This window comes from Eurypyga helias, unplaced genomic scaffold, assembly GCF_000690775.1.
Source record: "Eurypyga helias isolate BGI_N326 unplaced genomic scaffold, ASM69077v1 scaffold8896, whole genome shotgun sequence".
In the NCBI taxonomy this organism is placed as follows: domain Eukaryota; kingdom Metazoa; phylum Chordata; class Aves; order Eurypygiformes; family Eurypygidae; genus Eurypyga; species Eurypyga helias.
The window spans coordinates 31,462-47,581 of NW_010254666.1; the positions used below are offsets into that span (position 1 = coordinate 31,462).

At 43.8% G+C, this 16,120-nt stretch overlaps 1 protein-coding gene across 1 annotated transcript in view; it reads right to left on the reverse strand.

Moving 5' to 3' along the window:
- The window catches only part of CLIC6 (chloride intracellular channel 6), a gene marked incomplete at its 5' end in the record, with an annotated part of 30,984 nt that extends 14,867 nt beyond the window's left edge, over positions 1 to 16,117 (reverse strand). The window contains one exon of the mRNA XM_010153084.1: positions 16,013 to 16,117. Within this exon, the coding sequence (XP_010151386.1) occupies positions 16,013 to 16,117 (105 nt within the window). The remainder of the gene's footprint in view (positions 1 to 16,012) is intronic.
- Between the last annotated feature and the right edge of the window lie 3 nt (positions 16,118 to 16,120).

Genomic DNA, 16,120 nt, shown 5'->3' on the forward strand with positions numbered 1-16,120 from the left:
ACTTCCGTGGAGGCAGGGCAGGATTCAAAGCACAGCACAGGACACATGGTCCTGAAAAGGTCTCTGCAAATATCCTGTCCTCTGCCTTCGTGAAAGATTAAATCAAAGTCAGTGAAGCACTACTAAGGTGGCGATGAAAATGCGGAACCAATTTTACAACAGGGGATAGGAAAATACGTTCCTGTTCAGACTTGCAAAGCAAAGACTGAGGGAAGATATGATTACTCAGTGCAAGAATAATTTTATTCCTGATAGTTGGGGGTGATGCTGAAACAAAAACAAATGAGTACAAAGTGGCCATGAATGTTTCTAGCTGACAATTAGAAGGGCCCCTAACTACCACCGCAATGAGGTTTCGAACGAGGTTTCCAGCAGGATTAACAGCTGTATCAATGTGTACCTGCATATGTGACAGCACAAGAGGGGAAAAAAAAAAACCTTTTGTCTCAAGAGATTTGATCCTTTTCAGCAGGGACTTGAACCTATTCTCTGCTGGAAAGTCCCTTGCAGACTGTTGTTTCTCTGTCCACAGGATGAATATCACTCCAAGGACAAGACAAGGGCAAGTGCCGTGCTTTTGTATTCCACAACACCGTGCATGTTCAAGTGAAAATATCGCATGTAGCAAACTCCGGGGTGATGGTGGAAGGGAAGGGTACTGCTCAGTAAAGAGTAGCAGCTATCCCAAACAGAGGTTACACTGTAAAATAACTGAATGTTTCCTCAGAAAAGGAATACATGATGGGTGTGGTATCTCTGACAGTGAGCTCCAGCCAGACACCAGATAGAGTGGGATGCTGTTGGCAATTAAGAGAGTCCAAGTGTTACGATTAGCCAGACAGCAAAAAGTTAATGTTGCCAGAGGTTATCCTCTTCTGAGGAAGAACAGAAGAGCAGTTAGCACAAAGTGACACTTTATTTGAAGTGGCTTGAGCAAATCACTGGAAATGTAAGTGCTGATACTGTGTGTTTGATGCATCCCTTACAACTAGGGAAGGACATATGTTATATGGGCCAGTATTTGTCCACTGGCCAGGTACAACCAACTTACAGGGGATAAGGAGCAATGCGAGGATCCCAGGGATGGCAACTGAAAAAACACTCTCCTCAGCCCAGTAGCCTCACGCAGCAATGGTAAATGGCAACAGAGTCTGAGCTGCAGTGGGACACAAGCCTTGAGGCAGCTACAGGATCCAAATGAAACCCAGGATGGCTGCAGCAGCAGCATCCTCTCACTCAGCAAGCATTTCCAAGCAGCTCAGGCCTAACAGAGGTCAGGAAAGCTCAGGAGTTATCTCAGACCCCAGCTGACCTAATAATGGATAATCATCAGTGCAAAGTATCGGCATACGTGGTACCAGAATGCCATCTACCAGAACAACAGCTGCAGAGGACAGGGAGAAAGTCTTCTACCTGTAAAAGCCCTCCTCCTATCAAATGGTGGGATGTTGATTGAAGGATGAGCATACCTGGAAGATTATCAGTCACCCAAAGGTTGGTGATAAGGAGTGGTAACTTTCAGACCGGTCTAAGTCGCTGAGTGCCTGGACCAGACATCAGGAGGCTGCTTGGGGTGCTTGGGGCTGATGGCTGCTGGGGCACAGCATGCATGTAGTCAGTCCTCTTGACAAAGAGACAGATCAACTGCTGAAACCCATCAGCAGCTGTTTGTACCCATCAGATGTTAATGCCCACCCATAAAACAAGCTACAAAGATGGTATCTTACGAGTCCTGCTGTCCTGCTTTAAAGTGCTGTCAGGATGTGGAGCTCTAGGGCACTGAGCAGCTGCCAGATTGATGCAAATACAGACCCATGGAAAAGGTGTGGCTGGAATCCTCAGACAGGAGGATTTCTTTGACCAGCTTTCCTTTTATCTCATGGAGACAGGGAAACATAAACTGTTATAGTAGCATCTAGGCACTATCAATTAAGAACTGTACAAATACAGAAAGAAAAGCCTGCACCTAACTTAAAAAGCTAGGCCAACAGAGATGCCAAGGGAAAGATCATGAAAGTGTAGGTGCAAGGCAGAAAAAGGGATTCATTTTTCACCTACACAGCATCAACTGACCACAGAACACCATTAAATTGGTTTTTGTGTGCCCACAGATCCTAAGAAGTAGGCTGAAGGCTGAGTCTACCTACAAAGAAGATGACAATTTAGATATACCCATCTATGGTGTTTTTAATGATGCAGCTGTGCATTAGTGGTCATCTCATTATTAGTTATCTAGCTATTACTACTGATAATGAAAGATGGGCTCTGCCCTGGAGCAGGGCTCTTCTGGCACTGAATGTGAGTTCTGGCTGAGCTCCTACCTGCAGACATAATGAAACCCTTGCTACCTCACATTTTAACATAGAATCACAGAATGGTTAGGGTTGGGAGGGACCTTACAGACCATCTAGTTCCAACCCCCCTGCCATGGGCAGGGACCCCTTCCACTAGCCCAGGTTGCTCAAAGCCTCATCCAGCCTGGCCTTGAACACTTCCAGGGATGGGGCGTCCACAGCTTCTCTGGGCAACCTGTTCAGTGCCTCACCACCCTCTCCATGAAGAATTTTTTCTTGATATCCATTCTAAACCTCCCTGCTTCCCATTTAAACCCATTACCCCTTGTCCTGTCACTACAGGCCCTTGTAAAAAATCTCCCCTCCCCCAGCTTTCCTGTAGCCCCTTCAGGCACTGGAAGGTGCTATAAGGTCGCCCCGGAGCCTTCTCTTCTCCAGGCTGAACAAGCCCAACTCTCTCAGCCTGTCCCCATAGCAGAGGTGCTCCAGCCCGCGGAGCATCTTCATGGCCTCCTCTGGACTTGCTCCAACTGGTCTATATCCTTCTGATGTTGGGTGCCCCCGAGCTGGACGCAGCACTCCAGGTGGGGTCTCACAAGAGCAGAGCAGAAGGGGAGAATCCCCTCCCTTGACCTGCTGGCCACACTTCTCTGGATACAGCCCAGGATACGGTTGGCTTTCTGGGCTGCCAGTGCACACTGCCGGCTCATGTCCAGCTTTTCATCCACCATCTGAAGTTTGGGCAAGATTTACATATCCCAGACTGGCCACCTATTAGTATTTCATAGCATCTTCTAACTATTTCATTGTTAAGGCTTTTCTCATTCTGTTAGGTTTCTGAAATTATACTGTACTTCCTTTCATCCACTGTTTGCATTAACTTACTAGGGTTATTTTGTTTTATTAGATTTCATAATTCATATGTTCAGTAAGGCTCTTTGCTAGAAATGGTTCTGTGAATGCTCCTGGTCCTCAGCTCATGTTGGGGAATTAACAGCATGTTGGAGTTTCTCTATGGGGTATTTCCCTCAACCCCATTTTTATGTAGCGAGCAGTGGCCGCAGCTTAAAGGGGTTATATACATCTGGAAATTCTAATCCTCTCTAGATGACAGAAAGGAAAAGAAGTCTGAAGCTGCAATTTCCTCTGATTTCAGGTCTCTCTCTCCCCTTCATGCCAGCAGCCATTTCAGAGCAGAGAAAGCCTCCTTTATTCTAACTTTCACAGCATTATTTAATTACTTATGGTCTGCTGGGTAAGTAATTATTGCTGAAATTAACTTCATTACTTAGTAAGTAATTAAAGGCTTTCGATGCATAGGAAGAAATTTTCCTTCATTAAGAGGCAACTTTGTGGCCATAAACTTTCTACCTTTGCCCAGTTACTTTATAAATAATGAGAAGCAAAAGGTCCAAAAGCCACTCCTGTTACCTAGGTGAAATGTCCTTTTACTTTTAATTTCAATATGAGAGTCTGCCCAGTAGCCCCGCTGAGCAGTGGGTCTGCCTGCACCCTGCCCTTCCAGTTCTGACAAAGATTATAAATAAATAAACCATTAAATGGTAATTCTGTAAAGCGAACGAAACTCAAGAGAGTGTAGGTGAAAATTAAAATGTGCAAGGTAAGAGCCTTCTCTTCTCCAGACTGAACAACCATAAATACCTAAAATCAGATGAAATTACAAAAGAAAACCACAAATTACAGGTTTATTTTCTCAGATACCTTACAGCTACCTATACCAGGTCAGCAAATAAAGCCACTCTGGTAGCTACAGTACTTAGCACAGACTGGGACAGTGCTGAGCCTGGTTTCAGAGCGAAACCACTGGTGCCTCTCGTGATGGGAAAGCAACTAATTAAACATAGAGGCTGCTCACACCTAGATACCCGCCACCTATGGCACAGTAAGCGTGCGGTAATAAGGCAAAAGCAATCAGCAACCAGGAACCCACTGCTTCGTGAGCTCAACGATAATTTGCTTAAGGAGTTAATAGTTTGAGGGATAAGGCCTGGCCATCCCAAGCAGAGCTGCCTGAAGGAGGCTCCTTCCACACGCAGATCCCCTCACACTGCGTTGCAGGGCGGGGGAAAGGGAAACGGGGTGCTGCGGGGGCAACGCCAGTGTTCGGGCAGAGAGCAGGGCAAAATTCAGCTAAACACTGAAGGCAAAGGAAACATCCTTTCTGCTGCTTTTTAAATGCCTAGTCCCCAGCAACAATACATGAATATGGTAACCCTTTGTGACAGCTTACTTTTTTTCCTGAAACAGCTTGGAAAATTATTTCAACAAATAGTACTTTATCCCATGATAATTATCAATGCGTTATTACTTATTTATCTCTTATTTTATAAGGCTCACTTAGATGATGGTGACAAGCAAGCTTCCAGGAGCTGTGCACAGCAAGGAGAACAGAGGCAAGGCAAGGAAGGTTAAGCATAAAAATAAATAGGAAAATGAACTTACGGCTAGCAAAGACTGAAAAACTTCGGCTACAATTTAGTAGGGTTTAAATTAATCTTGCTCAATTTAGGAATATCATTCTCCTACACAAGTAACTGTCATATTGCCTGAATTATGCCTGGTTTATGTCTCACTCAAAATAGCATTACTTTCAGTCATCGCTATTGGTTTACTGTTTTAGTACACAATGATAGTGAATTATATGTGTATTACACGTGCAGAGAGACTTTTCAGAGCAATGTAAGTAAACATTGCCACTCCTCCAAAACAGAAGCCATTTTATTTTAATGAAAAATGTGACAAAATTTCTACTGCTTGTAAAAAAAACACCACTAACAACAAAAAAAACACAAGTGGTTTATTCAGAGGAAAAGGTTTTAAGCAGAGGCAAAGGGGAATGGCTGCAGAGGTGCCCCCGCTCCACTCTCTCCTCAAGTGAGGAGAAGGAATGACATCGTCCACCTCAACCACGACAGCAATCTGTTGGCTGATTAATAAAAATACACAGCCCTCATAAATTCACTCCCCCTAATCCTTATCCATTCTTTAATTTTAAGATTCAGGGTAATTTTCAAAAACCTGCCAGTAGTCTAAGAAAACCAACCGCCTTTTAAGTGAACCCAGGTGAAAATCAGAGCTGGGAAAATGCCGCCCGGTTACAGACCACTGGCTTTACTCTTACACCAAGTCGTTCAGAAAACGTGTTTCCTTCTGCCGTGCAGCCTGCCTACGGAGTTCGTGCAGTCTTCATTTGCGTTAATGAGCACATTACCAGGTCACAAGCACACAAGCAGCAAACCAAATGCTATTAGCTATTTATCCTGTTACAAGAATTATGTTTAAATACCTCAGTGCTATTTCTAATCCGTATTTAATAACATGGCAAGGTGCCAGCTGAACATTCTACATGGAGACAAAAATCTTATATCCTTTTTAAATTCTTACAGGGAATTACTTCAACAAAAGAGCATTATATTCTCGAACACATTATAGGTCTGGGAAAAACAGATTAACTGGTATTTCAGTGACACATCCTGTTTCACACTTCACCATATGATACTTAACCTGTGACACAGCCGTGCTGTTTCCATCTAAATGCAAAAACTGTACGCACATCTATAAAGTAGCTGTGATTTGTGTTGTAAACAAATAAGAAATAACCAAAATAATAAGCTATTTTATGCAGCTTAAGGGAGTTGTTGAAGACCTGAGAAAATAATGTGCCAATGGTCTCCCTAACTCTGACGTTTAAACCAAGAGATGACAGTGAAAGACGAAAAGAGGGATTTGGTTTTGTGTGGTTTTTTCCCCCCCCAAACATTATGCGATATTTTGGTCCAAATAGAAAATTATTCAATTGACCAGGTAAAGTATTACATAAAAAACCTGTCAGCTCCAGTGAGAACTGGCAAAGACGTGTCCTGAAACAGCAGTTAAGAAGAGGGCACAAATACCAGCAAAAACTCATTAGCTTGACAGGGAGGGGGCTGGACTCTATTCCTTCCCTTCCCAGTGTAAATTCAAATTCAAGGCTATTCTCCATCCTGCTCTCCTCACCACCTCGCTTACCCCCACAGCCTTGGGGAAACTATGAGAAACACGGGGTTGCTAATTAAAATTCAGTTTTTAAATAAAGCTATGCTTCATGAATCACACTGCAGACCAATCAGCCCCCGTGCCTACCACTCTAACACTGACATTCCCCAAAAGAGCGCCATCCCTGTGGTCCCGGCCCGCCGTCAGTCCCCAGCTCCTGCAGTGCTCCTGGCAAAAGGGAAGCTGATGGTTTTACCGAGGGGGTTGGTAGCACATTGGTTTCTGTAGGCAGCACACAACTGGACATTTTTAACTTTTTAGGGTGTATTTGGACCCTGTTTCCAGTTTCATCTGCCACCACCATGGGAAGAAACTTGATTTTTTACAAAACACTCCGGTTCTGTAATAGCTTTTTAAAATCGCCTCAGAAATGACGAGCGAGTGAACGTCAGTGATCCTCCAAGACACAAAGGAGAATTTTTCTGAAATCTGAGTAAATGTTTAACTTCTTTGTAACTATGCCATTAGGGCGTGTATTTGTGACTCCGTCCTGCTACAGTTCACTTCATCCTGTAATAATTGTATTTCCAGCCTATTTCGACTATTCAAATATATGCTAAAATTTCAGCATATGAAGAGGGAAAAAAACTGGGATGGGAAATACCCCTTTGCACCTCAGCATGTCTGTGAGGCTTCAGGATAACCACCTCCCTGTGCAAGGCACATCCCGCAGCCGGCCGGCACGCCGGACCCAGGCTGCTCGCAGTGGGGAGGCTGCGATGGGTGCCCTCTTCCCGGGGGGAAAGCCTCCGTCAGCGGTGTGGGTGACAGGCTGTACAAGCGGCTGCTGTTTGCTTTGAGAAGCTAAATATTTTCATGAAGGAATTAAAGCACTTTCCTTCAGTGCTGACAAGGCGGGTGTTATTGAAAGCAACCGGAATGGAGTCACTCAACCTGTTCAGGGTTTTATCAGTAAATAATCAGACACTGCAAATGGAAATGCATACAAGTCCTTATCACAGTGTGACATTTTATTATCTGAGCGAGAAAATAATCACGTAACCTTCACATGGCATTTACTTACGCTCCTTGAGCAGAGTCGGAGGAACATGCAATTTCTTACTTTTTAAAAGAAGCAGTAGGACATCTTTAGGGGAGACACAGAGAACACAGTCAGCGACGGCACAGGAATAAGTCTCCATGCTTCACTTCTTCCATAAAATATGTATAATATTTCCTTTCACTACCTTAACCCCTTTATTATCTCTGAAGAGGAGGGCCCTGCCTCTTCCTCAAAGTACAGAGCCACTGATTCAAAGCGACTTATCCCAAGATAAGAATCTTAAAAAAGCGTGGCTGTATTAATAATTTCCATTATCACTTCTGCTTCACAGTAATTGAACATTTTTCAAATAGCCATAAATATGATTTTGCATGGATCCATACAATAAAGGGCACAAGACTGTAAGAAAGGTTGAAATGCAGATTCCCAGATGGCCAACCCTGGCAGGTACCCATCAAGGTAAAGAGCCCAAATGGGCAGAATTGTGTGTAGAAGTGGAGTGACCACAAGGCTACCTCATCCTCGTCCTGCCAACCGGGCAGAAAAGTGCTGGAGAGAACTGATTTGAAATGGAAGATGACATGGAAGAAAAGGTTAGTTTACTATTAAAGGTATCTAATAAATAGAACTGCCTTGTTGTTGTTGTTGGTTTGGGTTTTTTTAATCAACATAGAAGGGTTTAACTTTACTATTAGGGATGCTAATAAAACCAAATTCCAGAATCTCAGGTGGACTGGGTATGATCCGTAACACCCATTCTGGGAAAGGGACACAATACCTTTTCATGCTTTTAATGCCTGCCACATTCTGCCTTCTCAAAGCACGTGGGTAACACATCTCTTATTCCACAAGCAATCCCTGGCGCAGTGGGAATCAGAGGCTTCTGAAAAATCTACATGTTGCTACAACAGGAAATAACAGCAAATAAACCATACATTGCCTAACCATAATGTTGCTGGATATTCCTGGCTCCTCGCATCTGATCTTCCTGATGCTGCCTCCTTTTGCAGGTAATTATTTCATCTTGACGGTGTCCAAGAGAGACCAAGAATAACTCCATGTCTACGGCACTGAGTCGGGAGATGGATGCACACTAATCCACGTATGCTCCAGGTAATGTCCCCACCTCAGTCACCTGCATCCCACACCAGTGTCCCAAGTACGGGGCTAACAGTGCAGCTACTGAATCTAGACCTAAACTGACAGGTAATATTTCCTGGCGGGGTGGGGTGGGGGAAAGCTCTATTTAATGAAGATAATTTGCAAAATTTCACCTGAATTTATTAATAATTTGAGTATAGTTATATTAGTCAACAAATGGACCAAAACCCTTTCCTCCCTTTGCCCAGGAAATCATTCACCACACTCCAATGTTCTATATTTGTGAATGTCACAAGTCCTGTAGGCTGGTTCATTATTTACCTATATACAAATGTGAATCAAGCCTCAAGGCAAACAGGCAGACAGCATGAAAATTCCCAGGCGCAGCTGCATGACAGTCACCTCATGTGGCAACCATCAATGTGTCTGAAGAAGGCTGCAGCTCCCCAGTAGGATTTATGAAATAAAGATTCACTTCAGACAACCAAGGACCAAAGGCAGAAAGCAGACAGGGAAAACTTCTATCCCTGTTCTGTGACGATCATGGGTAAGATCAGCCTTTCAATGGAGACAGAACTCAAGGAGCGGCAGCGTTATGGCTGAATTTTGGGCAGCAGGGTGATCTCATCAGATGTTTCTGCTGATTTCAGCCAGCAAGAAATACAGGGTGTGCCCTCTGAATGAGGAAAGTGTCCCCTGTTCAGCGAAGGGCTTAAAGAGCACGTGACTTTAAGCTTATGCTTAAAGTAAAACGCATGGTGAGGTGCTTTACTGAAGCAGTGTGCTGAGAGTAAATAAAAATAGGAAAAGGTCTAGGAATGTAGCTTTGAAGACATTTATTTTGAAACTGGTTTTGCCTAAAACATGCCCACAAACAGCAAAGATCTGCATTCACACTGAGAATAAATAGATGGTTTACAGCTTGTATGATATTATGTGTACATGCAGTTTTAGGACTTCCAAAGCATGGAGAAAAGAATTACTCCAAGAAGTATGACTGGATTATATGGAGAAAAAAAGATCACTCATGTCTATCTGTTTGTTTGTGCCTTTCTGGAACAAGACTTGGCCCGTCACTTGTCAGATCTGCCACTGGTATAAACAAACAGAACACACCACTGCTCCGTTAAGCATCCCTCCAGGAGCAAAGCAGCAAAACTAATGCTAGTGCTGTTTTCAAAGCTCTTCTTTAGTCAGGGGCCCCAAGGAACCTCGTCTCTTTTAAGCAGCCTAACCTCTAAACAGGTGACATGAATGGCCAGAAAGGAAAGCATGAGAAGCAAAAATGAAAATGACTTCATGTTCAAAGAAAATTGCATAGCTCTTTCAGAAACAAAGAATGGTATCACTGCTTTTCAAACCAGAGCCTCCCAAGCACGGTCTTATTGAAGACTGCTATAAGAGAACTCAGCCCCCAGGAAAACTGCTGCAGGTGCACCCAGCATGCACAATATCCTGAAGAGTTATGAAAGGAATTTGTAATGCCAGTTCCTCTTAAGCTGCATTAGGGAACCCGAAATTGCCATATTCGAGCTGAAAAAAAAAAAAAAAAAGTAGCTGAGAAAGGGCAAAATACCCATGGGAGAGGAGCCAGCTTCCTGCTTTGTACGACAGCCTTGGGAACAGAACGACAAAATGGCTTTGAACAAACACACCTCTGCTGATTCAGTACTTTTTGTACAGCTGTGTGTAGCCAAAGAAAGCCAAATCGCCATACAAATGGCTAATTAACCAGCAACCAGAAAAGCTGGACTGGTTTCACTGGGCAGCCTACAGGGCTCAGTCCTGACCAGCTTTGCTTTGATTCCGGTTTCAGCAGACCTAGCCTTCGGGGTGCTTGTGCTCTGCTCTGGGAGATGGGCTTTCTCCTGAATGTTTTTTTTTTCCCCTTGTTCTGGGGTAACTTGCATATCTACTCCGGGAGATGGGCTTTCTCCTGAATGTTTTTTTTTTCCCCTTGTTCTGGGGTAACTTGCATATCTACTCAGTTATAAAAGCAGACAGGTCACGTAGCCAACTGTAAATCAGAATATCCAAAAGAATAGTGGAGGAAACCAATGTGCAAAAAAAAATTACAAGATTGTAGGGGCAACAATGTGGCACCTGGGAAAAGCTCCTACTTTCTGAAGAGGGTACATGTAACGTAGCTAGAGAAGAAGAAAAATAGAGTGAGAAGAAAGGAGCTGGTGTGTTCCTCAGGGAAAATACAGCGTGGAAAGTGAAAGGCAGCAGTGCTGGTAAGGATAGGGGAAAAGAAAGGAAAGAGAAACTGTCTGTTTCCTGCTATTGCCCAAACCTACCAAATGCTCCCCTGCTCATTCCACAGCAATTTGTCCTCCCATAGCATCCCCCAGATCCAATGCGCACCTTTGGCAAGCTCTAAGTGGTTCCCTTTGCTTGGATAAATATCCACTACCCGAATTTCCCCCCAGACTGCTTTTAATCCATAAACACAAAGCTAGTGTAACTCCACACACATAAATGTTTACTTTCACCCTCCTGTATTCATCTGAATACTGGGCTCCTACAGTGAATCTACATTAAAAAAGGACAAGAAACACCTACTTTCATTTTGATACAGGACGCCAGCTATTCTCCTTACAAACCATGCTCACCTAACTGATTTGCGGACCCATTGCACCGATGAGCACAAACCAAGATCTTAAGCACAAATACCTACTCGGTGGTTATACTGTAAATGTTTGGATCAATCACCAAGAGCAGCACAGAGTCCACTGAATGGGCATAGAGGCTAGGTGGTTTTTCCGGGGATCTGAGCTCCTGCTCCCCCTAGACTTCTTACATACAGCACTCAAAGCCTGGGAGTTCAGTTTGAGGACAGTACATTTATGCCTTAAATGCAAGTTGTATATAAAATGCAGATCCATCACATCACAGAAAAGGAGATTAGTTTTTGTGCTCGAATAATAAGCGCACATTACTATTTAAGTTGATGCTCTAACTGCGGTGTTTGGAGGCACGGATGCAAGCACCTGTTATTCCTATGTCTCTTCTCACAGCAGGTCTTTTATTTTCCTGTTTATCAGCACTTACGATAGTTCAGCACAGCTCTAAGTATGTCAGGTCAGTCAAGCACGTCTCAGGAATGGTGCAAGGAAATTCCGTATTGGTAAAGTAACCTTGGTCCCTGGCAGGAATGAAATAACCCTCTGAATGAAAATAAATGACTTGGATTTAGAGACCAAGGATGTCACAAAACTGAATAAAGCCTATTACTTTTCACTGGATAAAATCTATTACCTTAGGCTCATGGTCAGCCTTTACTACATACCATTTAACCCAGAAAATACGCAAAAACTGTTTTGGAAGATGAGCAATCTCAGAGAAGACCTTGTGCTCAAGCTGTGTTGCTTGACTGACTGCGGTCAGCACTTACAGATAAATCACTGTCCCTTAGAAATCTTTGGAATGATGAAATCCGCAGTTGTGATTCTGGTGTTTAAGTTTTCTATCTCTAAGAAAATTTAAAACTGATTAGTAGGTAACCTTAGAGGTTTTGAGGTGTTTTTAATTTAGAAGTAAACTTTTAAGTCCTACATAAATGTTTAAATTGTTTAAAATTAAGAGGATAATTTTCTTGAGACTTCTGCTATATTCAAATGGTAAGATGCATTTATGACATTTACAGATGTTTTCTAACAAAAAAAAAAGAGCTTTTGCCACAGAAGAAAAAAGAAAAGCCTACACATACCACTGACCATACAAGATCAGCTTCAACATCCAGAAGGTGTCCTACCCGAAGTGCCAGATATGCTTAGCTGGATGACCAAAGACCAATGGGAAAGTATATCTGGATGACCTTTGCAAAGATCTGACTTTGAAAAGCCACAAACATTACTATCTAAAGAAAATACACAGCCCATGTTGCTTCATGGGAAAAACTGAAATCAAGTAAGCACCTAGTGAAACCCTCAAAGCAATTTTGATATGGTCTTGCATTTAAAGCCAAGGAGGCTTACGCAGTGCAGCTTTATTGAGGGCAAAGGTCAGTTGCCCAAACACAGATGCCTGCTGTCTTTGGAGATGCCTTTCTGCAGCTTCTCCAGCATTGAGCTACTGGTCCAGAAGGACATTATCTTCCATAGATGTTGCTAAACCTGCTAAGTGTTATGCTATCTCAGGTAGCATTAAATCTCAATGTTGAACCCTGGGTGTCTGAGTTCAAGCTAAATAGCACTGCGTAGCAACCCAAATCAGCTTAAAACCACAATTGCTGGTACCCGTGCTTGTGGAGCTAGCAGGAATTTTGCCATTCAACTCATCGTGGGAGGGACGAGGTGACACAATATTCACATTATTCAAATACATATATGCAAAATTAAATGAGCCAATGCAAAGCAGCAGGAAGCAGAAGAGAGGAAGAAAAAAAAAAGCACACAAAACAAGCCCTCTAAAAAGAACAAGCTTGATGAACAACAGTAAAAACAAGAAGCACTGCTCGTCATACAGTCACACCTGAAAAGTTTCTGTATGATAGTGATGCTTCTGTTTATTATTCTCAAAATATTATTAGTGAAAGACTACCAGGTACTTTAATGTCAGCCAACTCCAGCGTGATGCTCCCTAGCAGGGAAATAATGAGACTAATTCAATCACTACTACTGTGTTATTTTCTTGAGAGTTTTCTATTATGGGACTTACTTTTAACACTTCTCTGTATTTGTACAGTGCTATCAAATCATGGCACAGACCTCCCATCTCTAGTACTGTGCATGCAGGAACAGATAACAGCCTGACAATCCCCACCTTGACCATTTACAAGCCAAAGGCCGACAGGCAGGTGAAACGAACAGAAATAGAGATGACAAAGAAATTGTCAAAAAAAAAATTAAAAACCCAATTATCTCAGTATTTTAAACAGCCTAATCACTGCCCAGTTTGCAGCGTCATTACGGAAGTGTAGAGGTTTAAAATGAGGTTTGAAGAAGGTCAGGGAGCTGATGGATCATACATTTACAAGGAAGCCCCCAGGTGCGTGGGAAAAAGTTGACAAGGTGTTTGCTGAGAAATGGAGCAGAAGGGTGAAAGAGGTCAGCAGCACTTGCAAAGTAGAGGTGGGTGTCAACACGTCAAAAGCATGTCAGAGCTAATAGGCAGGCACAGAATAGTGATATAATAGAGCAGAAGAGGGGTGGTCATGTGCATTAGAAACATGCGTGTGAAGGGAACTGTTTCAGGTTAGAGATGAGTGTTTTCAGCTTGGATCTTCTCACTTCCTTAACCCTTGAGTTTCAGCACTTGCTCAGGAAGGAGCATCATGTCTGTGGACCACATGCTGTCGTCAGATATAAGTACTCAATAATCCCCACATGCCAGAGTTCACGCTGTCCCATGCTGGAATCCACTCTCCCGCTTTTTCCCATTCAAATACTTCAACAGCTATTTAAGCACAGCATTACATATGTGCTCTTAAAACCTATTTTGAGCCACCACAGAAAACTTCCAGTCTCCCTCTTCTTATGCCCCTTTTCCTATTGCCAAGTGAAGGGTAGAAAGATAGCGAGCGTGTCCCCAGGCGACAGCAAGAGCAGCACGAACATGAACTCTCCCCACAGCAGGAAAGAGAAGTGCTTCTCATTTCCCAGCGCTGCAGCCCCTGCACATTTTGATGAGTGGGGAGATGCTGAGGTCTCCACTAGATGTCTTTTTTTCTTGCATTGAACCAGAGGAACTAGTGCCAATCTCAAACTAAAAAAAAAAAAAAATTTACAAAAAAATCTACGTCCAGGGGAGGTAAAATATTCACGCTTTGCAGTACTCCTCCACTGAAATCATTAGGAAAGCAGCTGTAGTAATTTCAAGGTGTTCTTAAGTTACTAATGCTGTCAATCATGAAAATACTTCTTCTTCTATCTTTATTAATTCATAAGTATTTTCAAAAACCATGCTTAATCCTCATATCTGGAGACTACAGAGTCAAAACAGATGCTCTTATTCTAGGCTGCTCTCTAATTTCGGCCATATTATTCTTCCATGAAGTGTGTATCCAGGTGGAATAATGCAGACGTAGCCTTTATGACTTCAGCCTCTGCCAGTTACAGAAGTGTCCCTGCAAAGGGGGCTGTTGATCTGTGAGTAACTCCCCTCTGCCAGGCTCTACAGTAATCGCTCCCGCTGTTTGACACTGCATCACAGATTTCAGCTCCAATGTTAGCATCCAGCTACCGTACACCAACCTGACGTACAGAGTTGCCTTTAGACCACAGAATCCATCCCAGCCTGTGTACCAAGGAATCATCTAAACGGGGGAGTGGATGGGGCACACTCACCAACCTCAGTACTAACATTCATCTTTCCAGTAGAGCATCAGGGGGCATCATCCAGCACACAGGCACTCCTATTTGTAAGCCTCAGAGCATTCCGCAGCTTTTGTCACATAACAGTACTTCAACAGAGGCTCAGCCTTGAAAACCGGAGAGTGTGCTGAGGTGGGATAAATCAAGGCATCAACACTGCTTCAGCCTTAATGGCCCTCACTCACAGGGCTGGCAATGAGTTTTTCCTTCATAGTTAATTCCAGCTGCTCTGAGAAAAATATCCTGCCCTGCTCCACACTTTATTTAGTCCAGAGAGGTCAGAGAAGGAAGAGGAAAAACACCTTAGGATGGTTTCTACGCACAGAAATTTAACATGTGATATCTTGTCGCTGCGGATGGATGCTGCTTCCACACCAAGTCCCACTGATTTTGATGGGATTCCAGACACAGGCTAGAAGTAGCTCTGAAGCTCTATATACCATGAAATACCAGATATTAGTTTTAAGACCATTACAGTTTTTCCATTTTTTGTCCATTTCCCCTCTAACCTAAATCTCCCCTGCCCAAACACACAAACTGGACAATTACAAGGTCCAGATGCTACACTGTTGGGCAGTTTACTGCCTCTCTGAATCCATCCTCGCCAAACACTGGGGCAATTATCTCTGTGTTGACTGTAGTTCATGTTGGAAAATCCCAGTATCATGTTTTAAATTAGATTTTCCAGTTTCTTCCACCTCAGCCCCCATGATGTGCTGTGTGCCCTTCTTACTGTATTGTGAAGATCTTAAAATCCCTTGAGAATTCCTTACATCACGAGTTGTGGCTAGCGATTCCAAACGGATGCTGCTGGATCCCAGTCCCACAGTGAGGAGGGCGCAGGGGATCCCCTGAGCCCACCAAAACTGAAATCCCTGCATACCTTTTCCATTTAAACCTAGGGAAACCTGAAGTAACACAGTACTCATGAGGGAAAATTATGGGGGGAACCACTGTGCAGGTCAGGTCTGTGCTCCCCTGGGTTCTGGGCTGAGCAGTACCGCCAGCACCCAGGGCCGAGGGGACGGACCTTCAGCCCTGTCCTGTCCTGCCTGCCACCCGCAGAAGGAGTGAGGAGTCGGAGGCAGGTTTATTTCGGGCGTTAATAACCAAATCACCTTATCCTGGCTGGACTTTTGCCTGTAGGATTTAAATGCCACTCATCACAGGAGCTTCCCGGGGCTCCTGGAGGAGGGCAGGGTCGCGAACCCAGGTTTCCCCACCAGCCCCTCACACCCTACCTTGACGAAGAGGGAGATGTCGTGTTCCTGCTTCTCCTCATCCTCCTCTTCCTCCTCCAGGGCGGCGGGCGAGCCCGTCCCGTCCTCCTCCCGGCCCCGCACGCCGTT